The sequence below is a fragment of the Penicillium robsamsonii genome, assembly GCF_028829455.1.
Source record: "Penicillium robsamsonii strain IBT 29466 chromosome Unknown utg000003l_segment0_segment0, whole genome shotgun sequence".
Lineage (NCBI taxonomy): Eukaryota > Fungi > Ascomycota > Eurotiomycetes > Eurotiales > Aspergillaceae > Penicillium > Penicillium robsamsonii.
The window spans coordinates 3300253-3326208 of record NW_026643221.1 but is presented as its reverse complement, the minus strand read 5'-3'; the positions used below and the strand labels follow the sequence as shown (position 1 = coordinate 3326208).

At 49.0% G+C, this 25956-nt stretch overlaps 10 protein-coding genes across 10 annotated transcripts; 5 read left to right on the top strand and 5 right to left on the bottom strand.

Annotated features, from left to right (window-relative positions):
- Positions 1-611: 611 nt before the first annotated feature.
- Positions 612-2517, top strand: N7447_005977 (uncharacterized protein; the record flags this gene model as incomplete). Its single annotated transcript, XM_057230239.1, has 10 exons — positions 612-754; positions 820-833; positions 897-969; positions 1024-1355; positions 1430-1573; positions 1649-1863; positions 1921-2118; positions 2178-2205; positions 2272-2387; positions 2434-2517. The coding sequence occupies 10 exons, from the start codon at positions 612-614 to the stop codon at positions 2515-2517; spliced, it is 1347 nt and encodes a 448-aa protein (XP_057085329.1).
- A 527-nt stretch (positions 2518-3044) lies between these two features.
- N7447_005976 (Major facilitator superfamily domain general substrate transporter) lies at positions 3045-3755 on the bottom strand (the record flags this gene model as incomplete). The annotated part of the gene is made up of 4 exons (XM_057230238.1): positions 3045-3224; positions 3288-3528; positions 3549-3671; positions 3739-3755. 4 exons carry the CDS (start codon positions 3753-3755, stop codon positions 3045-3047), a joined length of 561 nt encoding a protein of 186 aa, XP_057085328.1.
- Positions 3756-4885: 1130 nt separating this feature from the next.
- On the top strand, positions 4886-5815 carry N7447_005975 (Glucose/ribitol dehydrogenase; the record flags this gene model as incomplete). The annotated part of the gene is made up of 1 exon (XM_057230237.1): positions 4886-5815. One exon carries the CDS (start codon positions 4886-4888, stop codon positions 5813-5815), a length of 930 nt encoding a protein of 309 aa, XP_057085327.1.
- A 103-nt stretch (positions 5816-5918) lies between these two features.
- Positions 5919-6719, bottom strand: N7447_005974 (SDR family oxidoreductase; the record flags this gene model as incomplete). Its single annotated transcript, XM_057230236.1, has 1 exon — positions 5919-6719. The coding sequence occupies one exon, from the start codon at positions 6717-6719 to the stop codon at positions 5919-5921; it is 801 nt and encodes a 266-aa protein (XP_057085326.1).
- Positions 6720-7122: 403 nt separating this feature from the next.
- N7447_005973 (uncharacterized protein) lies at positions 7123-8180 on the bottom strand (the record flags this gene model as incomplete). Its single annotated transcript, XM_057230235.1, has 3 exons — positions 7123-7652; positions 7712-7789; positions 7850-8180. The coding sequence occupies 3 exons, from the start codon at positions 8178-8180 to the stop codon at positions 7123-7125; spliced, it is 939 nt and encodes a 312-aa protein (XP_057085325.1).
- Positions 8181-8574: 394 nt separating this feature from the next.
- On the bottom strand, positions 8575-11234 carry N7447_005972 (glycoside hydrolase family 55 protein; the record flags this gene model as incomplete). The annotated part of the gene is made up of 5 exons (XM_057230234.1): positions 8575-8956; positions 9016-9108; positions 9166-10345; positions 10395-10853; positions 10907-11234. The coding sequence occupies 5 exons, from the start codon at positions 11232-11234 to the stop codon at positions 8575-8577; spliced, it is 2442 nt and encodes an 813-aa protein (XP_057085324.1).
- A 2244-nt stretch (positions 11235-13478) lies between these two features.
- N7447_005971 (uncharacterized protein) lies at positions 13479-17582 on the top strand (the record flags this gene model as incomplete). The annotated part of the gene is made up of 2 exons (XM_057230233.1): positions 13479-13600; positions 13664-17582. The coding sequence occupies 2 exons, from the start codon at positions 13479-13481 to the stop codon at positions 17580-17582; spliced, it is 4041 nt and encodes a 1346-aa protein (XP_057085323.1).
- A 597-nt stretch (positions 17583-18179) lies between these two features.
- On the top strand, positions 18180-18809 carry N7447_005970 (putative cell surface protein; the record flags this gene model as incomplete). Its single annotated transcript, XM_057230232.1, has 1 exon — positions 18180-18809. One exon carries the CDS (start codon positions 18180-18182, stop codon positions 18807-18809), a length of 630 nt encoding a protein of 209 aa, XP_057085322.1.
- Positions 18810-19370: 561 nt separating this feature from the next.
- On the bottom strand, positions 19371-21237 carry N7447_005969 (fungal specific transcription factor domain-containing protein; the record flags this gene model as incomplete). Its single annotated transcript, XM_057230231.1, has 5 exons — positions 19371-19957; positions 20011-20300; positions 20350-21058; positions 21109-21174; positions 21222-21237. 5 exons carry the CDS (start codon positions 21235-21237, stop codon positions 19371-19373), a joined length of 1668 nt encoding a protein of 555 aa, XP_057085321.1.
- A 1870-nt stretch (positions 21238-23107) lies between these two features.
- On the top strand, positions 23108-25304 carry N7447_005968 (Carbon-nitrogen hydrolase; the record flags this gene model as incomplete). Its single annotated transcript, XM_057230230.1, has 6 exons — positions 23108-23162; positions 23217-24028; positions 24218-24341; positions 24394-24479; positions 24945-25019; positions 25098-25304. 6 exons carry the CDS (start codon positions 23108-23110, stop codon positions 25302-25304), a joined length of 1359 nt encoding a protein of 452 aa, XP_057085320.1.
- Between the last annotated feature and the right edge of the window lie 652 nt (positions 25305-25956).

Sequence of the window (25956 nt, the reverse complement as noted above, 5' to 3'; positions counted from 1 at the left end):
CGGGAAACTCCGCCGGGGCCCGCTTTTATTCCGCCTTAGTAATCAATACTCCCGTCCACCCGGACGCCCACGGGTCCTTCAGAGCTAACAATATAAATGCAAGAGGCTAATTTAACCAACTCATCAGCCCCTCTAAGATTGCTTTTCGATGTAATTTCTTTGATTTATCTGGAGAAGATATCCTTATTGGCCGTACATCTCCATCAATGCTTTGTGCTAGACGAAAGCCCCTCGCGAAAAACACCGGGCGACTTTAAAACACACACCAACGCTGTTTACCACCCTTGTTTGGTTCTATTTTGGGGCGGTATATATTGTTTACTCCGTGCTTCCAAGGCACACATAACTCGAATATTTGTCGTTAAAGTCATCGCTTTTCCTATATGTGAAGCCGTAAACATGGCCGTGTCCGGCAATAAAATTGTGTCGGGCCGATCATCTTTCGGGAAACTCTGGGGTCCACCTGAGTTCCCCGGACCGCTTTCAGAGATTTTTTTTTTGGGCTTGGCCGGGGTTACCCGATTGATTTTAGTCTTTGAAACATATTGAGAGTATCAAGCTTTTCGTCAATTTAGGGTCTAAAGGCTTGATAAGTCGCGTGGAAAGTCACTATGTTTGACGAAAAGCATGCCGTGGACGGCAAGGTCGATGGATCCCTCGAAAAAGACTTGGAGGAAAAATTGGACGCGAAGCAATTGGAGCCCTTTGGAAATGAGGAGACTGCGGAGATCAAGTATCGGACTATGAAATGGTGGTAAGTGATTATTATGACTAAAATTATGGATTCGATCATGGACATGGCTAATCATCCTTGAACAGGCACTGTGGCATGCGTGAGTAGCTAACTTTGAGATATCATGCACATGGAAAGCTTCGAGACCTAATGTCAATTCCAGTCATGATCGCAGAGAATGTCTCTGTCGGAATTCTGTCTTTGCCATCCGCAGTGGCTACCCTTGGAATGGTTCCGTATGTATTTTCTTTCGACGGCTTTGAGACCCCACGGCTAACATTGTTGAACAGCGCCGCTATCATGATTCTGTTTATCTCTGCTCTCTCATGGTATACCGGCTATGTTATTGGTCAATTCAAACTTCGTCATCCCGAGGTTCACAGCATGGGAGATGCCGGCGAGATCTTGATGGGTCCTTTCGGCCGTGAGTTGCTAGGAATTGGCCAGCTGCTGCTGTTGATCTTCCTCATGGCTAGCAACATTTTGATGTTCAACATCCTGATGAATGTGCTAACCGATCACGGAACCTGCACGTTGGTGTTTGGTGTCGTTGGACTGATCATCTGCTTTTTGGGCGCCTTGCCCCGTACTATGGACAAGGTCTATTGGATGTCTGTCATTTGTGAGTACATTCCTCATCTATTGCAGTCACCATACTGCTCAAGTTGGAGGACAATTCAACTGACCGATATGAAGCATTCTTGAGTGTCTTTGTTGCGACAGTGTTGACCATGATCACCGTGGGAGTCGATACTAAAGGACATATCAAAAACGAGGCCACTAGGGAAGTTAGCTTCCGCGATGGCTTTTTGGCTGTGACAAATATCATCTTCGCTTACCGTACGTGGAACACCAAATGATGCTGATCAGCACCTGACAATGTACACCGAGCTAACCCAAGGACCGATCTTATAGTCGCCCATGTTGCGTACTTTGGTTTCATTTCTGAGACAGAAGACCCACGCACATTCAACAAGTCACTCGCCATGCTTCAAATTGTCGATACGGTCTTGTACCTTGTTAGTGCACTGCTCATCTATCATTACGTGGGACCGGACGTCCAATCGCCTGCTATTCTCTCTATGAACCCGTTGATGAGCAAGATTGCCTGGGGTCTTTCAATTCCAACAGTGAGTTTATCCTTCAGTTCGCTCGTCTTCTGTGTCCACTTTACTGACCAAATATAGACCATTCTTTCCGGAGTTGTCTTGGGCCACGTCGCATGTAAATACATCTACGTGCGTATGTTCCGTGGATCCAACAAGATGCACAGCCGGAGCTTCCTGTCAATCGGATCCTGGGTCGCTATCTGTCTCGCAGTCTGGGTTGTTGCCTGGATCGTGGCAGAATCCATTCCCGTATTCAATGATCTACTGAGTCTGATTGTAAGTCTTTTTATCAAATCACATTTGAATTGGAACGTTAGCTGATGCAGAAATTACAGAGTGCGGTCTTTGGAAGTTGGTTCAGCTGTAAGAATGGCCCCCTTCCCATTATTGGATTTCCCAAGATCCAATCAAATGCTGACTTTTGATTAGTCGGACTCCCTGCGATCTTTTGGTTCTATATGAACAAGGGCCGTTACTTCCAGAATTGGAAGAAGTCTGTTTTGACGATTACGAATGCTTTGGTCTTGGCTATTGCCTTTGCTATTGTAAGTATCCTGCTTGGTTTTGTTTATGGTGACTAATTTTTTCCAGTGCGGATTGGGATTATGGGTGTCAGGAGTCGCAATTCACGAAGACTCCAGTTCCAAGAGTTGGTCTTGCGACAACACTGCGTGATTGGAAAGCAATAACCCTCGACGCTTCTGCCAAAAAAAACACCATAGATTCACCGTTTAGACCTGTTTGACTGTATACTCAACTTCACTTATAGAACATAGATTTTTAGCATAATTTTATGATGCATTTCACGCTTTTCCATCACACCATAACGCTCTAATTGGCGGTGAATCGGCTGTCGAAAATGGTTACTAGTAGTACCTGGACTCCGACGCCAGTTCAAGCTCTCTTTAACCTTGGTCGGCATCAACCTTTCAATAAAATCTTAGTCACCCAATGTCACGGGTGTGGTATATACTTGAGAGGTTTCCAAGGTTGGACCGGACTAAACATTATGAGCTAACCATATATGGCTAGCGTCAGCCGATACATCTCGACAGGTAGTACATACTGGTGGTCGAAGAATTGTAGAACAAGAATCAGGTGTAGGTCTAAATGATACCGCCATGTCTGGATATAATCAAGTTAAAATGTATAAGCAAAGCCACTACAAATAATAGCGGAAGTTTTGGTTCTCCCAGTCAGTCTCATCCCTCATCAAGTGCACGATCAAGTGCAGCCACCTCATCAGTTTCAAAGTCCCGGCGCAATTCAGGGTCTATTTTAACATTCTGCCGGCGGTCGTGTTGCTGGTTTTGAAACTGGAATATCTGACGCAAACCAAGAATGGCGACAAAGGCGATTGCCAGTGAGATCATAATCCCAATCTAGGCGCTCTACTCATCGTCAGTTTATCTTCATCAGACACGAAGTTAAGTAGGAGCATTCACCCCGTAGTCGGGCATTTCATCATCAAAGAATAGGAAAGAACCAGTGATATTGCCAGCACAATTCCCAATGAACATCACTGCAGTCATTGTCGTCCTTTTCGTGTATCCAGCAACGTTAGAGGCAATAATACTCAAGATAATAAGGATTCCGGTGGAATACGCACGGAAAAGCCACATTCCAGCTAATCGAGACACTTTCTTTGTAGGATCAATTTGAGAGACCATAATAGAGCCGGCCAAACTGATCAGCTGTAAACAAACGGTGAGGCAGTGCGATTAACGAGGATCGTGGCCAGAACCACCCAGATGAGAGTAAACACAGAGGTGGGTAGCCCAACGAGGAGAGTGTTGAGATTCGAGTATCCAAATCCGGCAATAGCAATACTTCAAAACTGCAGAAGGATATAAATAATTAGTAAGGCTTGATGGAATGCGGTCCAGTTATGCGTACGCTTGTGAGGCCTCCATTAGGGATGCTGGACGCCACGGAGTACACGAAAATAAGCCAAGTTTTCGGATCCATGATCTTTTGACCATTCATGCGAGACTAAAGTGTGTGGTTCGCGCTGGGCACGTTTGTGAATGAACTCTCCTTCCTCTTTAGAGAGGAAACGGGCGTTGTGGGGGGTGTCTGGTAGGTAAATATAGAAGGCAATTCCATTGCAAAGGTTAAGATGCCGAATATAATAAAAATCCACTATGTATCATTAGCTTCAGCAGAGGTGGGATTTATACATAGGAATGCTTGCATGCTGGACAAGGTACCCTCCACCGTTCAACCGAGTTGTTGATACGGCCGATACCATACGTTAACAGTCCACCAAAAATAGACGAAACGCTGTTTCCTGCAAACCAGATTCCATGTCGAGAGGCATGCTCAGAGAATTTATACCAAAGACCAGTGAGCAGGGAGAGACCAGGGCTAATTTACTTTCGAATCCCCCAAGACGCGAAGGGATATGAGACCTTCAAAATTGGACGTGGCACCATGGCATGCCAGGATCACAGCCCATATAATACTGGAGATTTCGCTGTGAGTTTTGAACATGAGGTCCGGGAGAGGACGAAGCAGTACGAACTCAGACAGGAGTAGAAACAGGAGATGTGTGTGAATTTAGCGGAATAATTTGAGGAAATTCAAAAGACCTATGTACAGAACTTGGTTCTTCATCTAGAAGTGTAAAGAATTAAGAAAGGACAACCCTAATCTCAGGCCTTAACAGTTTACTTGGCAATCTCCAGCCGGATCACCCCACTCCGATCTCTTGACTCGGCTCAGATGTCAATCCCTCAAATCCTCCGGATCCCCCGCTTTGGCGGAAGCCTCCCGCCTCGCAGCCGCCTGTCTCCAACCTCTGCACGTACTTCCAAATTGAACCATTTCAAGCTACTTCAGACTCACTGCTTTGGGTGATCGCCAATAATGTTTCCCTTTCTATAATCAATCATGGTACTCCAGATACCCCAAATACTCCAAATGGTTTCCACTTTCTGTTGCAGCCCAGCGTCAACTCTTGTCCTCCAATACTGAGAAACATACTAGATTACTCTCTAGTAAAACACCGATTTGTCTCGAAACTCAATCTCACAGAATCAATATGTCTACCGACACCTCAACGGGAGCGAGTGAGGACCAGCGAGCCTCGCTGACCTCTCGGGTCCTTCCTATTATGACCCTGTCGAAGGGATCAAGTTCCCTCACTCGTCCCCTCACTCCGGTACCCTTTACATCTGCTCGCTCACGTGCCGAAATGCGATTTCAAGTTCACGGAAAAGCCATAGTCACCGGCGGAGCAGGAGCACTAGGCCTAGTCTCAGCGCAGGCTCTCTTGGAGCACGGTCTTTCCTCGCTGTGTATCATGGATCTCCCCAAGACTCTGGAAACATCAGAAGAACAAATCCAATCACTAGCATCGAAATTTCCCTCTGCGAATGTAACCAAAATCCCCTTGGACGTGACCTCGATGGAATCAATCGAAGCCGCATTTGAACGGGCAAACACAACAATGGAAGGCATCGACATCCTCTGCTGCTTCGCTGGAATCCCTGGGTGCCAATCATCCCTCACAGTAACACCCGACCAGTTTAATAGAGTGATAGACGTGAACCTGAACGGATCTTTCTTCTGCGCTCAGGCAGCAGCAAAGCGAATGGAATCCTCGGGCAAAGGCGGGTGCATTTTGTTTACTGCGTCGATGTCCGCTCACTATACCAACTTCCCCCAGCCACAGGCTGCTTACAATGCGAGCAAGGCTGGGGTTGCGCATCTGACTCGAAATCTGGCTGCTGAGTGGGCAGTTCATGGGATCAGAGTGAATAGTATTAGTCCTGGATATATGGATACTATTCTCAATGCCGGGGACAGTTTGGCGGATGTTAGAAAGATTTGGGATGCTCGTTGTCCGATGGGCCGGATGGGGGATCCCGAGGAGATTACTGGGGCTGTTGTTCTTCTGTGTAGTCAGCGTGCAGGACGGTACATCACTGGTGCGGATATTGTTATTGATGGGGGCACTTTGACTCTGTAACAGTTTCAGAAAGGTAGTATTTTCCCTAAGTCCTGTTCATTGTACTTTAAATACAAAAAGAGAAAACACAGTAGCTTCTCCATATCTTCAAAGCAGACCCTCTTCACCGGCAAGTGTAGCCTCCATCAATCCGCAGATCCGCACCAGTAGTGTAAGTACTAGCATCACTAGCAAAGTACACATAAGCCGCCTTCAACTCCTTAGGGTCACTTTGACGACCCATAGGGATCATATTATTCCAACCCTCCTGAGTCTCCGCATCCACAAAGTCTCCCAGCCCGGTATTGATATATCCAGGCGAGATACTATTAACACGAGCAAAGTCCCTCCACTCATTCGCCAACGAGCGAGCCATATGAATACACCCAGCCTTAGCAACATTGTACGAAGTCTGCTCCTGTGGGTAATTGACAATATGACCCGACATCGAAGCAGTAATCACAAAGCTTCCCTTGCCACGCTCCTTGAAATGAGGACCAACAGCCTTGGCACAGTAAAAGACTGAGTTGAGATCCGCCTGGATGATGTTCTCCCATGCCTCAACCGAGCCATCTAAAACACCCGCATCAGCGGTGCGGCCTGCGTTCGCGATGAACGAGTCGATCCTGCCGAAGTCGGCGATCACGTTCGCGATGAGTTCTTGCACTTCATTCCATTTCGACGTGTCGCATTTGTAGGCCTTCGCCTGGACGCCGTACTCGTCTTGTAGGGCTTTGGCGTTTGCTTCGGCTCCCTCGCTTCGTGTGAAGTATGTGATTGCGATGTTGCCGCCCATTTCGGCACAGCCGCGGGCTGCTTCGAGGCCAATTCCTCGGGGCCCGGATGCGCCGGTGACGACTATGACCTTGTCTTTGAGACTGAATAGGTCTTTGAGGGAGCTGGCTTGGGGGGGTTCGATGGGCATGACGGGCGAGAAAATGGGAAGTGTCTTGAAGATGTGTATAGAAGGGAAGATGGAATGATTTGAGAAGTGTTGATTTACGTCGAGGATTGAGGGGCTGTAGAGGGATAGATGTAGTTTTTATACCTTTTGACAATTTACGGGGGGCTCGGGCCCAACTTCCCCCCTGCAACTGTGCAAATTGTCAGTTTGAGTCTCCTTCGCGATGGTGTTGTCCTTCTCCACCCGGCGGGACAGTGGGCGGCACACTCCCGCCAGGATTTCCGTGGACACTTTGGAGTGAAAGATCTCTCAAATTATTCATTTCAGTAAGTAAAATAAATTTAAAAAATAGCAAACGCATTAGGTGGGCTAGCCACACCACCAATAACCTAGACTCTGAATTAGCACAATTTCAGCACAATGATCAAGAGAAAGCAACCTTCAAAGGCATACTGGACAAGAAAAAGCTATAGCGTCCACTAGCCTTACAATGCTCTGACAACTTCTCCAAATCAAACATCTCCCCAATGGGAGTTCCCCAACCTGCCAGCACCCACTCATGCAAATTGAAATTCGGATCCGCATGGGCACCTCTAATAGGCGCACGCTCAAAGCTCGGCGCATCACCAGCAACAGCAGAGAACTGATGCTCCCATAACCACCGCACCATACTCTCCGTTGCCTCGACGCCACTGAAATCCGGCGATGAGCGAAGTGCCAGGTCCTTTCGCTGCTGGTTGTCTAGCCTGTTGTATGCGGCCGTGAATCCGCTGCGGATGAAAAGAATGTCACCCTTTTGGAAATTGAGGTTGTGATCTTGAACTACTCGTTTCAGGTTGTCGATAGTGATGGCCTCAGAATTGAGGGCGGAGATGGAGATTGAGTTTGCGGTGGCCCATTCTGCGTAGTCGAGGAGAACGCCGCGGCCTGTTATTCCGCCATGTTCACACATGGCTATATGAGGGGTTGAGGTTAGTTCTGGATTGATCGGATATTTTAGAGCTGATCCATACAGTGAATGCCAATGATATCCGAGCTCTCTATCTCGTCTGTTGTATGTCCGTTATAGAACTGTCGGGACTTCTGGTTTGCTAGAGCCACGAATAATAAGCAATAATCGCAACCCCAAGCCATAGAAATCAGTAACATACCGTAGTGTCTAAATCCATCCCATTGGGTAGACCCCTGGCTATTGAATGTCAGGATGTCATCATAGACACAATTCGGATTCCGCAGAACGATCTCCTGCTTAAATGGATGGCGATTAAAGCTAGGATGCGAAGGCATGCTCAACGGCCAGTCAAGTGAGATTCGCACGCCAGTTTTAATTTCCTTCGCGGCTTGGACGACCCGCTCAGGAGTGAGCAGGTTTAATGTCCCAAGTTGATCATCTTTTCCAAATCGACCCCAGGCATTTCCTCGTGGGCCTGTTGGGTCTAATGGGAGGGAATCGAACGAGATTACTTTTGCTTCTTTCGTCATGGCAGTTGGTTGAGAGTAGGACGAGGGCTTGGTGTATCCCGAGGTCTTTATATGCTTCTTTTCCCGGGTATCCGATCAACCCCGGATTCATATCCGAGCAATGCAATTTCGCTAGGCTTTTGTTGAATTATGGACACATTTCACAATTAGACTATTCAGTGCCTCTTGCCGCTTTTATCACTAAATGGGCGCCTTCGTCAAAGCGGCAGCTAAAATAGGAAGCTCTCCAGAGATGAAAGTACCTTACGATGAGATAGATGGGTTTCGAGCCTTGAATATATGTGACTTGTTCCACTAGGATATGTACTATGTCCGTCCTCCGGAGATTCAACCCTTGTCTTGACCTTTGAGTGCAAAAACAAGTGGAGATGATTGTTGGAATCCGAGCTGCGCCCTAGAAGGTGAAGTAGGCAATGGTGGCAGCGTACGTAGCCAGATTGTCGGCAACCGTCGCCAGTGCAGTACCATCCTTCACAATCATATAATTTGTCCCAACAGTGTTGAGCCCATATACCACCAGTCTACTTGTACTACCCTCAACGCTGAATATCATGCTTTGGCAATCCTCCGGAAGGGGGAATGTGGAACAGGTGGTGCTGTAGTTGTTGAAAAAGCTGTAGAGCCCAGCCCCGTAGATAATCACATCCTTGCTATTGAGAATCCGAAGACCAAGCGAGTTGCAGTTTCCGCCGAGACAGCTACTATAGTCGGGGTCATTGAGATCCGGGTTAGTGGGGTATGGGCCATTGGCTGCGTTGGGATTTGGCTGATAGTATCTGCGTGCAATTGGTTAGGATAAGAAATGCAATGGCAGTCTCAGTATAGGATGACTTACGGAGTTTCTGTCTGTATGAATCCTCCCATGATCGAGCTTGCGCCTGAGAACTGATATTGATACAGCGAGTGATGCTCGGATCCCGTTCCGTATCTTGCGCCAGTGTTAGTTGGCTGTGATAATTCATGGTGGGAATTCGCTGCCACTTACAGCCAGATGTTCTTTCCTTCTATCAAGAGACCACGACCGGTATACACTGAGATCTGGGTGTTGGTTGGGCTTTCGAGATCATGATCGGCGGTCCAAAGCCAGACATTCTCCAAGTAAACACCACTGGCGGCTTTGGTAATGTGCATGGACATGTAACCAACCTGACAATCCACCGAGACAGCTGCTTTTGTCGGGCACTGAGCAACCTGCTGCTTAGATCCTTGGAAGCCTCCAATTCGAGTGTGAACATCCCACATTCCAGAACCTGATGTCGCCGCCAAGTTCCACTCAACGAGTACAGCGCCCGGTGTAGAGCCCGAGGTGCTCACAATCATATCGGACCATTCGACAGACCCAGATTCTCCATATTTGCCAATTTGAACCACGGGGACGGGCTTGGTAATACTCGACCATACATTGCCAGTGGCCATTATGACAGAATATGCCTCGCCGACAATCCGAGAGCCGGGTGGGACATAAAGAGTGTTGGTGACTTTGTAATTTCCTTGATCGAAGAACACAATTTTACCTGCAGACGCGGCAGATGTCAATGCGGATTGGATGGCTTTCGTGTCATCGGTTGAACCATCTCCCTTGGCACCTGCGCTTCTGATGCTGATAAACGAAGCTACCGGTGATTGCACATACTGAGGCTTGGACTTGGTAAAATATCGGTTCGATCCACTAGCAAGCAAAGCGCTAGGGCGTGTCGGCGCAGTGAAAGCGCCCTGGAAGTTGGTCGGTCCGTTTGGAGTATACTTGTGGCCTTGTCCCCACGCGCTAATGGTCGTGGAACCCCCAGCCAGGACAGTACCGCTGACGCCTTTGACGGCAACTGGAACGTTGTTCAGATCTATGTTCTCGAGAATGAGGCTGCCAGTTGATAGGTCTGAGCTCTGCCACGCGGTCTCAACAAAATTCTGGCAGTTTTTGATGGTGCTGTCGAGGATGTTGACCGAGCCGACGAGCTGGGCCCCAGCACCACCATTGCTGATTGAAACGGCAGTTGTGCAGTCAGAAATCAAGAGACCTTGGTAAGTCCAGCCCCAATCCCAGATTTGAGAAATTGCGGTCACTGCATTCGAGATAACAATGTTCCGCATTGTGAATTGCTGGTTGCCAACATTGGCACCATAGAGACCACCAGTAATCGTCACATCGGTCATCCAGCCTCCAGAGCCTGGGATTGTATTAGGATCGATCCAAAAAGATTTCAAATACCAACATACCATTCTCAATAAAGATACCCTGGTGCTGCGTTCCAGAAGCAGAACTCATAGCAATGACGACATTCTGGATGCTGGAAGCTTGGCCAGTCGGCCAGTGAATACCAGTCGCAGCAGTACTGGCAGGGATTCCAGTCAAGTCTAATTTCAAATTTCGGATCTGTCTGAAAAATACATTCGTCGATGTCCAGCCCTGGTTTCCATCGTTCTGGTATTGGTCACCGTCAATCAGACCAAGTCCGACAAAACCTGCAGTTGCCTTTATAACTGGCATTGCATTCGGGTTGCCAATCAACTGGGTGAAATAGTAATCGATGATCGAGGTTGAAATCAGGTATGTTCCGGATGGGAAGTAAACTATCGCGGGAGTCGTGGTGGAGGATTGTCTGCTTGCCGGGCCAAAACGACTGCCGGCGCTGATGGCCGCATTGATGGCGGCCGTATCGTCCGTCACACCATCACCTATAATCACTTTAGTACTTCTCAGGCGGTGATAGTAATCCTCAGATGCTCACCTTTAGCACCGTAATCTTTCACGTTGCGGAAGACGGTGTAGCCAGAAGGGTTCGGGTTGAAGGCTGCAATTCCTTGGTGGGCGATATCTGCTAGCCAGTACGGAGTGTCTGCTGCTGCCACTGCTGCAACTCCATGTTTAGCGCTCGCGGTGTTGGTTTTGAACCCTGCTGCAGCGGTTGCGACTTTTGTTGCAGCACCAAAGGACATATACTTCTCAAAGGGGACCATGGCAGAACTGACAATAGCATCCACAGTTGGGATCTCTAGTAGCTGTGCATTGGCACAAGCTACTAAAGAAAGATACTTGATCACGGAAGAGTAACGCATTTTGACCTTGAATTGCTGAGGTAGGTCAGCAAGACGAGTGCTTGCGAGTGGCTTGCTTGAGGAACGTGGACAACGAGGGTCGGGGAACGATGGTTTATATAGAGCCACCTGAACCATTTTGACAATAGATCCGACCGGGTAATGCAAGCATGCATGCGCATGATAGCAAAGGGATGCAGCCAATGACACTGCATCTTTAGCTAAAAGCAAAACAAATCAGGGAATCCCACCTCGAAATACCACACGAGACGGGGAAATATAAGGCGAGTGACTGTAGACCAGGGGTCTCCATTGGTTATTTGATTCCTGGGAAGTCAACAATCCCCCTGTGCTGTCACGCCATGTTCTTTGCCTTATGATATTAAGTGCCAGGTGGAAATGAAGTGCCCAGGTGGAAATGAGAATGTGAATAGATAGTGCTGATCTTTCCCCACAAGAGATGAAGTCCCCTGCTCCTACCTGCATATCAGCCAATAGCCAATCGATATTTAGCACATCACATTGTGCAGAAAAGCTAACCTCGAAACCTAAGCCATTAGTTCGCCCTAGGCCCTTCCAATAGGAATGGAATGTGACTAGTTGATAATTCGATTGCAGCCACCATTCGAGGTATGTGACTAAGTCCACGAGTGTAGGTGTGTGTGTGTGTGTGACCTATAAGAGAAGCCAATTATATTCCAGGATTTATGCTCATTACCTTTAAACGTTGAGGCCTTTCAATTCAACCCTAATTCTGCCCTAACTCTGATTAACTTAAATGAGAATAAGGTCAGCACAGGAGCAATGACCCCCAGGAACGCCACTCCTAGAGTGCGGGGAGACGAAAACGAAGACTTCAGGTCCCGTCTTATATGTTACACTCGACCTTGTTCGCCCTGACGTTGTAACCTCGAGATACGCTTGGGGTTCTTAGCGTGACAAAAGTTGTGGCAGACTTACCCAGAATAGTATGATTTGCTGGTCACCCGGAAGGCGTGCAGCCCACTATTCTTGGCGTATTCGCTGGTATAATATGCTCATACATCACGCGGAGTTTCGGAGTCGCGTTGTGTATGTACTTGTCTTCCAAGAGTCTCAAAGGCTCAGAACAAGAGGCACTTGAGCCCACAGGCAAGATTCGATATGCGCATAAACTCGAACCCTGCTTTACACAACAATATCTTTTATATTCTTCTCGGGCACTGGCGTACTTTATAGTGTTGGTGAAGCCTATCTTTTTCTTCCACTGTTCTTGGTCTTGTATTCTCTAGTAGAATATGCACATACATCACGCGGAGTTTCGGGGTTGCCTTGTATACTTGCCTTTCAAAGATCTCAAGGTTCAGAACGGGACTCAACACCTCAGGCTAAACTTGATATGCGCGTGGGCTTGGGCTCTGTTTCACACAACATTATCCGTTATATTCTTCTCGCCCTCCAGTGTACTTTGACGTGTTGTTGAAGCGGATCTCTCCTCCGCCGGTCGAGGTTGGCGACATCATGAAGTGAGCGGGGCTTTTATTTAAGCACAGAAATATTCACCTTTTTCTGTTGCCTCATTTGCTATCAGATAACCAACTTTCACAAAGCAATCATGCCAATTATGATACCATATCACATCCCCCTTTGTCCAATGCCGGCAAAACAATAGCTTGTAAAGTCCCGAGCATAGACCTTGGTTGCCAAGACGTATCACGTGATTGGGTTTTTTCCGCCTTCGATGCTTCCTGCAAAAAAAAAAAGAGAGAGAGAATAACAGTCGTGCCTCCCTTCATTGCGTTGTGGGACATATCGATATTCGAAGACAAATATCATCAGGGACAGTAATCCGTCCTCGGCCAGTCTTCGATCTCACTTCTCCCAACTCGAGAGCTCATTCGTTGTGCTGACAGCTTCGCGACGGATCGCGAACGTGTCACGGAGGACCGCGAACACTACCATACAACTACATCAAAGACGTTAGAGACAAATTGGGTTTTGCTCTCTCCACGATTGACAACATTAAGTGGAGGGTAATCACCATCGAAGCCGTTGCTTTTTCGAGTCGGTGCGGAGTTGGAAAGAGCCTCGCCGCACACCGAAAGCTCCCTGCTTCGATTGCCGCAAGTGAGGAAACTCATCACGGCATCATACCGCAGTCCATTATCACGTTGGGCTTGATTCAAGGACTTTAAACCGGGTCACATAGATTCCGAAGGATACGAGGCAGTTCGCGCAGTTCGAGCTTGCAAGCATACAACTAACGGTAGTTTTCATACGCTCAATATGTTGAAACGTGGAGCTCAAGGCCCTCAGGGTTCCAAAGATGACGAGGGTTCTTTCGGGATGGCCAGCACCCCCGATGACAAACCCCATCGGGCAACGGCCGCCCAGTTAGCCAGCAGAAAGTAAGTGATAACTCAGATATTAGCGGACCACAAACTGACCGAAGATCTTTTTGAAACCTTTAGAATCAAGGATGTCCGCAAACGCCGAGCTCCAACTCCCACAACCGGCGGAGGCGCACCTGACGCGGCTCCATTCAACCCTTTCGCATCTGTGGCCCCGGCCGCAGCGCCAGCACCCACCCAGTCCACTGGGTTCACATTTGGTCAGAGCCAAAGCCAGAGCTTCCCCGGGGCAAGCTCGGGGCCCAGCCAGGGCGGAATGTTCTCGTCGGGCGCTAACGGCCAGGCGGGTGGTCAGGCGTCATTCAGCTTCGGTTCGGGCCCTACCTCATTTGGATCTGCACCGCCGAGCAATCCTTTCTCTGTAAACACATCATTTGGCGGAAATTCCCAGTCGGGTACCAACGGATTTAGCTTTGGGGGATTCAATGCCGGAAATCAGTCTACTCCGTCGTTCGGTGGATTCGGAGCACAACAGAACACAAGCACTCCAGCAAAGCCCGCCATATTCGGGCAGTCTACATCACATATGACATCGCCTGCAGATGACAGCATGCAAACTTCGCCCGATACCAAGCCCAAGGGAGCTTCCCTGTTTGCACCGAAGCCAGCCGCAGGTCCATCGGCACTTGGCACTTCATTCTCGAACCTTTCAGGGCAGAATGCGGCCAGCAATCCATTTGCACCAAAGACAACTGCGCCTGAGAAACCGGCCGACAAGCCTGCGGAGACCCAGCCCTTCAAAGCTCTTTTCGGATCAACGCCCGCCGCTTCGAAGCCTTTGGATGCAGAGAAACCGCAGCCAACAGCCAGCAATCCATTTGCGAACCTGTCAGGGCAGGCTCCAGCCAGCAGCACTAACCTGTTTGCCCCGAAGACAACTACAGCGGAGCAGACTCCTGCAAAGCCCACAGAGGCGGCTAAACCTTTTAGTGCTCTTTTCGGGTCAACCTCCAGCTCTCAACCCTCAGGGGCTGCGAGCAATCTTTTTGCACCCAAGCCAGCGGCAGAAGAGCCAAAGGCGAGCAATCCGTTTGCGACGCTGTCAGCGCCAAGTTCATTTGGCGGTTTCTCCTCACCGAAGGCTACTGGAACCGAAACTACTGGAAAGGCTGCCGAGGCACAACCGTTCATGTTTGGTACACCCGCAGCATCGAAGGTTTCGGAGGCTGGAAAAGAGCAGACGGCTCCGCCAGCATTTGGCAATATGTTCTCACCGAAGCCGGCTGTTGAGAATGCGGCTGCAAAGCCTGCAGCGGACCAGCCGTTCAAACCCATGTTTGGAACACCTGCAGCGTCGAAGGTTTCGGAGGCCGGAAAAGAGCAGGCTGCTTCGCCAGCATTTGGCAACATGTTCTCGCCGAAGCCGGCTGTTGAGAACGCGGCTGCAAAGCCTGCAGCGGACCAGCCGTTCAAGCCCATGTTTGGAACATCTGTGGGCACAAAGCCTGCAGAGGCTGAAAAGGAACCATCACCGGCGAGCAGTGTTTTCACACCGAAAGTGCCAAGTCAAGAGCAAACTCCTGTGCCTGCAAAAACCTCACAATTTGGCTCAATGTTCGGGGCGTCTCCTGCGCCATCGAAGCTTGGGGAAGAAAAGACAGCTCAGGCGACACCTACCAATCCATTCGCGAACCTGTCAGGGCAGAACGCGTTCAGCAACCCATTCGCACCAAAGCCGACAGAGCAGGCTGCGACGCCCCAGGCACCGAGCACTTCTCTCTTTGGCGCAACTACAACAGTTGACAACAATAAGCAGAATAAGGACAATAACATTGCACCTCTGAATAGCTCATTGGCTAACCCATTCACCGCTGGGTCTAAGGTTTCAACTGAACCTCAACGGGAAGGTGCGACGAAAACTCCTCAGGTGTCGTTCGCGCAGTCTTCACGCGACGATAAAAGCTCGTCTTGTTTACCTTCTTCTTCCTCCTCTCTCCCCTCTTCCTCAACTTCTACTGTTTCCAACGCTTTTACTGCTTCAGACCCTGACAGTCTTTTCCCTCGACCTGATCCTCCTGTATCAATTGACTATTCTTTGCCTAAAGATTCTGACGACATGCCGCTTAAACATCTTTTCCCCGAGGACCCGACGGGCGAAATTCGAGCGCGAGCTAACCTTCTCATGAAGATTGGCGCCTTGACTGAGTCGTTCAAGCGTGAGGTCGCCAAATGTGACCCTATGACTGATGATATTGATGAAGTCCTCATTCTTTATGCTGAACTTCGCCGTGAGCTTGGTGTCCCCATTGGGACCATCAGCCCCGCCGAAGAGGCCAAACGCACCGCCATCAATGAACGTGATGCTGCCAGGGAAGCACCCGATGGCAGCGCATCTCCTCGAATCCCGACCTTCGTACCTCCTAGTTTCAATGAGAAACACCCAGCATCTCCCAACAAGCCTTCCGGCGGATCTACTACTTCCTCCAAGTTCGCCCAGTCCTTCTCCGCTCCGGCGCCTGCTCCGGCAGCTACTTCTGTTGGCGCATTTTCCGCCTCGGCTGCTGGTCCCTCGACTCCTGCGGCTCCCGTTTCTACTGCCCCTATCGCCCCGACCCCTGCTCCGGTAACTACTTCTGCTAGCGCTTCTCCCGCCCCGGATGCTGGTCCTTCGACTCCAGCCGCGGCTCCTGTTTCTGCTGCTCCTGTCGCCACATCTGCTGTTGAAATTCCTAAATCCAATGGTGTGGCCACTTCTGCTGCTCCTGCTTTCCAAATTCCCAAGTTTGATGGTGCGGCCACTTCGACCACACCCTCTGCTTTCCAAGTTCCCAAGTTTGGTCCAGCCCCTGGCGTCGATTTTGCAGCCCAATTTAAGTCTAAGTCAGACAAGACCCTATCTGATGCAAAGGCCAAAAGAAAGGCCGAGGAGTTTGATTCTGATGAGGAGGATGAGGCGGAATGGGAGCGCAAAGACGCGGAACGCCAACGCGAGAAGCAGGCTCAACTCGAAGCTGCAGCTAAAAAGCGTGCCGTTTTTGTTCCTGGCGAGGGTTTCAAGTTCGTTGATGATGATAACACTGCTCCACAGAACGCTAAGGAGCCTGTTGCGTCTGCCACCCCTACGCAGCACCTTGAGAGTACTATCAATCCTACGCCTCCCATGTTTGCTCGCTCTAACACTCCGCTGTCTGCTTCTGCTGGAGCAAACGGTGTCTCTGGCCCTCCAAGCTCCTCCGTCGGCTCTTCGGTTTTCGGATCGTCCAGTGAGCCAGTCCCAGCCTCTCAGAACATCTTCGGCGGGCTCAAGCCGACCTCACCCAAGCGCAAGGCGTCTGCGGATGAAAGTGATGACGATGATGATTCCCCCGCAAAGAAGATGAACTCCACGGAGAACATCTTCGGCGGGCCCAAGCCGACCTCGCAGAACATTTTCGGACCCAAGCCTACCTCGCTTAAACCCAGTGCCTCTGCAGATGAAAGTGAGAAGGATGATTCCCCCACAAAAAAGACGAAGTCGTCGCCTCCCCCTGCTTCTGCAGGCGCCAGTTTGTTTGGACGGGTCTCCACTCCAACACCGATGGCTCCTTTGAGCAATTCCTTCGCACAGCCCGCGATGGCCGCTCCTTCGGCCGCTCCTACTCAGTCCACTCCCACCGGCACTGATGAAGAGGACGGCGAGCCTGGTGAAATTTTCGATCTGACAAAGGGCAATGGCGGTGAAGAAGAAGAAACGGTTGTGTTCGAAGACAAATCCCGGGTTTTCAAACTTGAAGCGGCTTGGTTACCCAAAGGAACCGGTCCCGTCCGCCTTTTGAAGCACCCTGTCACTGGACGTGCGCGGATTGTCGCCCGTGCCGAGCCAAGTGGAAAAGTCACCTTAAACATTCTCCTGAAGAAAGAGTTTGACTACAAGCTCACCACTAACAGTGTCCAGTTCCTGGTGCCCGACGAGACTGGGAAGCTCACACATTGGGCAGTTCGAGTGAAGGGTGAGAGGCTGCAAGAGTTCCACGACCTCATCCAAAAGATCAAGAACTAGGTTTCTTTCTATCTCTTCCTCATGTCTTCTCCATATGTTCTCCATCTTTGTCCTCCCTTTCGGGAGTGTATGTTTATGTCCAAGCGCATGGCCTAGGTTTGCATTTGCGTTTTCAACTGTGGTTCGGTTTCTTTTTGATCTCTTGCTTTCTGTTGTTCTTTTTTTTTTTGGTACATCGATCCCTTGGACAAAGTTGGCCCGGCTTCACCCCGGGGGCCAACTTCCAGTCCAATGGCGATCTCCTTTCTTTTGAGCCCAGTTAGGGCCCAGGTGAGTATCTCTCTGGGCCCACGGGCTTCCAAGACGAATTTTCCTTTTTTAGTGAAGATAATGGGGTCTACATTGTATTTTTGTGAAAATGAATTAAAAAAATGAATTTTCTTCTAAATGCACCTAAGCTCGAAATCAAGCTAATAATAAATCTAACAAAGACCAGACCCCTGAGGCTCTTGATTTTTAAGAGCCGAGACTCCGGCCCCCGTAAAAAGGGTTTAAACTAATTCCCCTACTAAATGGCTTTTCTTTTTTTCTCTTTCTTTCATTCTATTCTTCCTAGTCACTCATTAAATTCCCCCAGTCACTCATTCAAAATACAAAATGAAACCCGTCACTCTTTCTTTCCTCCTCGGCCTCGCCAGCCTCACCAACCTCGCTACAGCCCGCACTGATTTGGAAGGCTGCGTCTCCACCGAAGTGATAATCGAGAAATACTACGCCAGCTACCTCTGGTACGTCCCAGACAGCGGCGAAATCTGCTCATTCCTCGACTGCGGCGGCGGCCGCGCCCCCCCAAAAACTACCCAACCAGGATGTCCCCAATACACTGGAACCGAAACCCTTACTCCCGATTACCTCGAGGGCTGGGGACCCAGCGGCAAACAGGCTGCCTCTACAAGCACCGTGGCATCGACTGCTTCGTCGACTGATATTGCGCACACTTCCGCTACGCAAACTTCCGCGTCGGACTCGTCTTCCGCATCTTCATCTTCTTCATCCGCCTCCGGCACCCAGGCTACCGATAGTATGATCACGGCTTCTCCTTCTGGTCTTAGCGCGGTCGCGACTTCTTTGAAGGTTTCCACCTCATCCAACGAGGCTGGTGACGCTACTTCTACTTCTGCTGCCGCGACCAGCTCGTCCACTTTCAATGCGGCCGCTACCCCTGCCTCTAATGTGGCTGGTGTCATGGCCGTGATGGCTGCTGTGGTCGGGGCTATGGTGCTGTAAATTTTACTTGGTTCTGTGCTTATACCTTTTTGAAGTTGGATATACTCAACTTTTGGGAATAGAACTTGGATCTAGATAAATAGTTATAAATGCGACTTATGGAAATTGGAAAATGGAAAAGTCGCTCACCTTTGTTATGAACCCTCGAATCTCCGATAGCCGAAGAACACTTGGAGCCGCATCGCCGATCAGCATGACCCGCCCTCTTGGCGAGGCTCGGTAGAGATTTCTCCACATTAATTCAAATTTGTAGAGATATTTCGTGGGAGTTCAATGGCTCGATTTCTGGCTATCCCAGGATAGAGGCTGTCGTTTTAGATCGCTAGTTTCGGAAACATGGCTTGAAGTATGGGGGAGTTGAGCTTTAAATGCAGCCATGGCAAGTTTTTTTCAGGGAAAACTAGATGATAAAGTCCTAGATGTAGCACCTAGACATAATTTCTTTACTTCTGTCAACATTTTATAGTCGAAAATTGGAAATAAATCATTACTATGTCAAAGTATGTGCAAACAGATCGAGATCGCTGAATCTCAGTGACGAAATCCACTACAGTGGACCTATCAACTATATTCCCCATAGACCGATGGGGTTTCGCCAAAAGGAAACATCAAATCGAGGGGATAATTCATCATGAAGTCGAAATCCATCGGGGGCATATTTGCGGGCAGTGAGTTTTGTTCCAGTGCCTCTTTTCTCCCCCGATGCATATTTTTGAGTATTTTCGCGCGATTAGCCATTCTTCCAAATATTTCCGGCAATTCAGTAGCTTTAGAGCTTTTTGCACCCTGTTCAAACGATGGCCGTTCTTCTTGGAGCTTGGAAGATATGCGATCGAGTGTCTGATCAAAGTCCATTATGCTTTCCACGTATGCGCGGTCCCATCCGGGATGGTCGTAGAGCGAAAGCTGGGAAAGTGTGATGATTGCCTTTCCAAATTGACACATGACGCTGAAAGGGAGGAAAGGGAAAAGAGATGAGGGGAGAGAGAGAATGGTTTGGACAGAGGAGGTTGTTGCTTCCAGGCAGCGGAATAGGATATCCAGTCGGATTAGAGGATGATCACCGTAGTTGGATTTGGAGGGTTCATTATTGAGGGCTATTCGATACAGATGTATCTCCAGTGTATTGTAATGAAGTTGTAGAATTCCTATATTAGTTTTATTAACTTATGTGCTTGTGCGCAAAGATAACACAACTCACCAGAGTGTGGTGACTCGCTCGGCATGCTAGCTTTGAGTTGCTTAAGCTCAGCTTCAAGCCATCGTATGCTTAGACCAAGGGGCGGAGGCGCTGATGAGACTGATAAAGAATGGAGCTCGGTATTGTATAGTGTGTGATGAATTCTATCTGCGAGGTTCATCACTCGGACTAGCTGTACGAGGTAGGCATCGGAGGGATATTCTGCGACCTGATCTAGAACATTGCAACATTCGTCCGTGTATCTTGTAAATCGAATGATCGGCCCCAAGTCTTTGACACATGTCGATAGCCTTTGAATGATTAGCTCATATCCAGCAAGACTATTCGTCATAGACATACATGGTGGTTAGATAATAGCACCCAAGATACGTGCGTCGCTCTTCCAATGTGCGAACCGGATTCTGATCGTCCTCGTTCATGGCTTCCTTCAAATAAGTCAAAGTATAGTTCACATTTTTCTGATAAGTCAGTTCTTGGTTTAGACCTAAGCTGTATGATTGTGCCACGAGTAAGTGCACGAAGGTATCAAGCTGGGCAGTGTTTCGAATAACGTGATGATAGGGCTCATCGAGCTTGGGCACATCGGGGGATCGGTCACACGAACTGTGTCGCGGGAAACGACTGACTGAAATGAACCAAGTCACATTGACAAGAAGCCCCTGAAGCAGATCCAGACTATTTTCTCCTCTTATGACGATATGTTCGGCCACATACGATTGGACCACATCCACGATTTCTCGTTGGCGTCGAGGGTTTTGGCACGCGACCATTAAAATGTTCAGATAGAGGAAGGGTTTCTCTCGACGCAGTTCCTCTGCGGTGACATTGGCGGGGATCATAAGGAATGGAAACAGAGGGAGCATTTTCTTGGAGAACACTTCCATAAATAGCTGGCCTTCGGTTTCATCGGGAGCAGCGGTGTTTTCTTCCAAGGTAGACGATGATCTCGCTGGACCGCTTTCTGTCCGTTCCCTAGAATCTCTTCCCGAGGCAGCCAGCATGGCGACCATGCGGTCAAATTTAGCCTCGAGTGCAGCAACATCCCTGCCTAAAACGTCAGGAGGCTCATAGGGAGGTTTGATTATGGTATACACTTACGATCTTTTTTCACGACGATGGGCCCCAGGTAATTGATTTCCGCATTCTTTTCCCAGGCGACGACAACTAACAAAATTTAATATGGGTTATACGTATGAAATCAATATACTCACCGTTTACAAGGACCATCGGTTTCCGGTAAACATCGTACTTTGGCCTTGGCACAGGTTAGGCACGCTTTGGGGCGGGTTCCGACTCCGTCCTCCATGACTTAGCATGTACAAGGCCAGCTATGAGCTTCGAATCAAGAGTGACCGAAATTCAGGAGCAGTTAAATGGAGTCCGCTCTGTCAGAACGGAAAAAGTGGAACTCGTCAGATCTCTTTGATCGATTTCCTATTGGTAGAACTACATCAGAGTGGGCCCTAGTGTTATGTATAGATCCCCTTTTTATATCTTGAACTATTTATTCAATAATAATACTTAGCAGTCTAGTTCATTTTTTTCTCTGCAAGGTCAGCCTCCTGTAAAGACATTCGTAGTAGCTGACGTGAATATGTGTAACTACACCTTACCATATATCCACACATCTCATGAACTACATCCTTCTCAGTCTGTATCCACCCCTTCTGCTGCTCATTAAGATCGGGGGAATTGAACAATTACGCGCGGTCGAAGTCGATCCATATTGCCCTTTCGGAATCACCGTCAATCACCATCATATTCCTCGGATGAATATCACCGTGTAGCACCAAGGCCTGGTGGATTTCTCGCAGACCCTTTTGGAAGTTCCCGCATTCTTTTGTTAGTAAAATGTGACCAATGCATCATTTTCATGCCGAGGATGTATTCCAGAAGAACAGCCTTTGGAGGATATTCGTCTTTTGAAAACATGTCCAGGTGTGGCTTGTGGAGTTTGGGGTCGAGGTTTTCGATTCCGCTATAGAACCGAGGCACAATGCCGCCGCTACAGAGACCATGTTCCCGAAGCCTTGAATACGCGGTCGCTTCGCAAAAGTGAAAGTTTACCTCGCGGTAGGTTGGCTCGTAGTATAGTCTAGGCCCACGCCCATGATGCTGTACAGAGTCAGTGACCATGCCTCGGAAGGACTTTGGGCTGCAACGTAGCAAGAGACTGACCACTTTCATAAAATGTCTACGAGAAACAGAACAGAAAATCGCGAGGCCGATACGATTTCCTTGAATTTTATTTCAGAACACAATACTTCTGGTGAAGCTTCCATGCCGACGATCTGTAGTTTGTTTAGAGGTGATATTAGGCACTTGATAAGGACGGGGCACGGACAGATGATCCGGCCGAGGCCTTGCAGGGTGTTATGCTGCCTATGGGCGGGCCGAAAGGGTCTGCCCTGTCTGTTATGATGGATGTTTTCTCCGGTGTGCTTTCTGGGTCTGCTTTTGCTGGACATGTTACCAACCCATATGATCCGTCGAAGCCAGCTGACGTGGGCCATTTTTTGGTGGCTATTAAGCCTGATTTGTTTACGACTATCGAGGAGTTCAAGGAGAGGATTTAAAGGTGATAGTAGTTGGAAAAGTAACAATGAAAAAATCCATCATAGGCTAGGTGCTCGGCGCGAAATTCCATACAACTCAATTATTGAACGACAAATATGCGTATCACATGATTGTCAACTATCAGTGACTGATATGGAGGTCTGTGGGTGTCTACTAAGCCAAGTAAATTGGTATATGAAACAGCGCAATTCGCGTTATGTCCTAACGAACCAGGAGCTCGTAGCCATCCGGATGCTTGACGATGAAGGAAATTTGCAGCTATCTCATCCCATTCCTTGGGAACTTGGTGGCACAGTCAGACGGCCGCGATTAACAGTTCTACTTGTGCTTTGGTATAGGTATGCTTGCAGCGCATGATGCAGGGCCGTTAGGATGGGAGTTATTCGTGGTGCGAAGTCGGAACAATTTGAACGAATCATGTTGGTTTCTGTTTATCGGCGAAATGGCCGTCCCCGCAATTCGCGACTCCGATATCATCCCCCTCCTTCAACTCTTCTTCTTCTTCTTCATATTCCCATCAATGGCTACCTTATTGAAAAAGCCCCTTAAATTGGCTCTTGTCCAGCTCGCCTCAGGTTTGAATCCTTCCTAGATCTGCCCATGTTCTCCCAGCTAACCAAATTATCTAGGAGCGGACAAGGCCGTGAACCTCTCTCATGCTCGGGGCAAAGTCCTTGAAGCTGCAAAGGCCGGCGCACGATTGATCGTTCTTCCCGAGTGCTTTAACTCGCCCTATGGCACGAATTTCTTCCCAAAATACGCCGAGACCCTCCTCCCCTCTCCTCCCACGATTGACCAATCGCCCTCCTTCCACGCCCTGTCGGCCATCGCCGTAGAGGCAAATGCATACCTTATCGGCGGAAGTATTCCTGAGCTGGAACCCTCCACCAATAAGTACTATAATACCTCGTTGGTCTTCTCGCCGACAGGCGCCTTGATTGGCACTCACCGCAAGACGCACCTGTTCGACATTGATATCCCGGGCAAGATTCAGTTCAAGGAGAGCGATGTACTTTCACCTGGCAACCAGCTGACTGTCATCGATCTCCCGGAGTACGGAAAGATCGGTCTGGCAATCTGCTACGATATTCGTTTCCCAGAAGCAGCGATGATCGCCGCTCGCCAGGGCGCGTTCCTCCTCATCTACCCGGCAGCCTTCAACACCACCACCGGTCCTTTGCACTGGTCGCTCCTCGGTCGGGCTAGAGCTGTTGACAACCAGTCATATGTGGCGCTCTGCAGCCCGGCGCGTGACCTGGGTGCCGCCTACCACGCTTATGGTCACAGCTTGGTCGCTGACCCCAGCGCAAATATTCTCTGCGAAGCTGAAGAGAAGGAGACCATTATTTACGCTGACTTGAATAACGATTCGATTGCGAACATCCGCAGTGGAATTCCTATTTCCACTCAGCGACGATTTGACCTTTACCCGGATGTGAGCGTAAGCCAGAAGTAATGGGGAAATTTAGAAGATTATGGAGGATCTTTGTCTTTGTTAGAAATATCAAGTTTATCAAGAGACTAATTTTAAACTGAATATTCACAATGTATGAATCTTGATAGTGGAATAAGGTCATTATTGCCTGAGGCATCAATGTCCACAGGCAGGATATCATTGGTTGTGATATAGCCCCACCCCACCCAATCAGACCCCGCACAGTCAAGCGAGACCACACTGAATTTCACTCGAAAATTGACCGCGAACTCTCCTTCTGACAATCGATCACTTCCGCCCACCGTCGACCACCCCTTCAGTCAGTCTTCTCAATCACCACTCCGAAATAACCCCCCTAACCTTCTCTGCAGAGATGTCCAACGTCAAGACCGGCAACAAGCGCTCGGCTATCGCCGATGTGGTGACTCGCGAGTACACCATCAACCTGCACAAGCGAGTATGTTGAACACAAACCCTTTCCCAAGTCTACCTGCGACGATTCGAATACGATTCAGTTCTGGAGGCATATATTGGACAGAGAACAAGAACTTTTCCTGAAAATGGAATTTGTTACGGAAAAGAATGTGTGTGGTGTGGGTTGGTGCGTGTGTGTCGAGGGTAGAATGGGAAACCAATCCCCTATGTCACCACCACCATCCTCACCATGACCTGTGGAGAAATCTGCAGGTAGGACATGGCACTTTTGTCTTTTGTCTGTTTCGCGATAGAGACAGCCGAGAGGAAATCTTGAAAAAGATCTTCGCTCGCATCCACACATATCCGCACCCGGAACACAAAAGAAGAATTAGTTTTATGAAGTCCACTATGGCCGAAAGACCAGAAACATTCATCGCGCAGAGTTTTCTCTTGCAGATGGCATTCGGGCGGAAGACTGATTGCAACTTCTTTTCCGGAATTATAGTGCCACGGCGTCAGCTTCAAGAAGCGTGCTCCTAAGGCCATCAAGGAGATCCGTGCCTTCGCCACTCAGGCTATGGTAAGTTTGAGCAATGCTATCCCTCCCCTCTGATCGTACTGGGAATTCAGTCTGCTTACATGCTCGACTCACCAATAGGGCACCAAGGACGTCCGCGTCGACCCCCAGCTGAACAAGAAGGTCTGGGAAGCCGGTATCAAGGGTGTTCCCTTCCGTCTCCGTGTCCGCATCTCCCGCAAGCGTAACGACGAGGAGAACGCCAAGGAGCGTCTCTACTCCCACGTCCAGGCTGTCAACGTCAAGGACCCCAAGGGCCTCCACACCACCACCGTCGATGACGCTTAAGCGTGTCGCTTTTCGTTAGCATCTATGATTCCATGTTCCCCGCTGGGGTGTGGTCGGGGTTTACAAAATACAAAATACCTTTTCCCTTTGGGGCAACCTTATAAGTCTTGTCATAGTTTGTAGTATTGGTTCTACCGTAGTTGGCGTATTCTGCTGCATCAAGAGTAGCACGATTCTCAAGTTCAGTTGATTCCACTGTGTAGTTCCCCACCTTCTTATATTTGGGGTCCCTGAGAGCCTGTTGGTAAAGCCGATGTACAAGCTTGTGCTCGTCATCGCACCTCAATACGTGATTGATCCGAGACCTTCATGTATGCGAATACCGAGTCTCTAGAAGTAACCAGTTCCTTCACGGCACCTACTAGTTTCGCCCGAGGGGAGAATAACCGTGATGTGCATGTTCCAAATCAGCGATCCAATTAGGGCTAGGTGGGGGATCCGTCAGTTTAGTCGAGCAAGCATGCATTTAATGACTATGGGTCGAATGTATACCTTGTGCATTGTCTTCGCTCTTCTGATCCTAGCACTGGTAAACACTCTTATTGATTATATGTTGGGTTTATCTGGGGGTCTTGACGTGGTCTGTCACCGATATCATAAGTGCAACTTAGTTCGTACAATCCAACAATCAAAGCTACCCGCCTACGAGAGA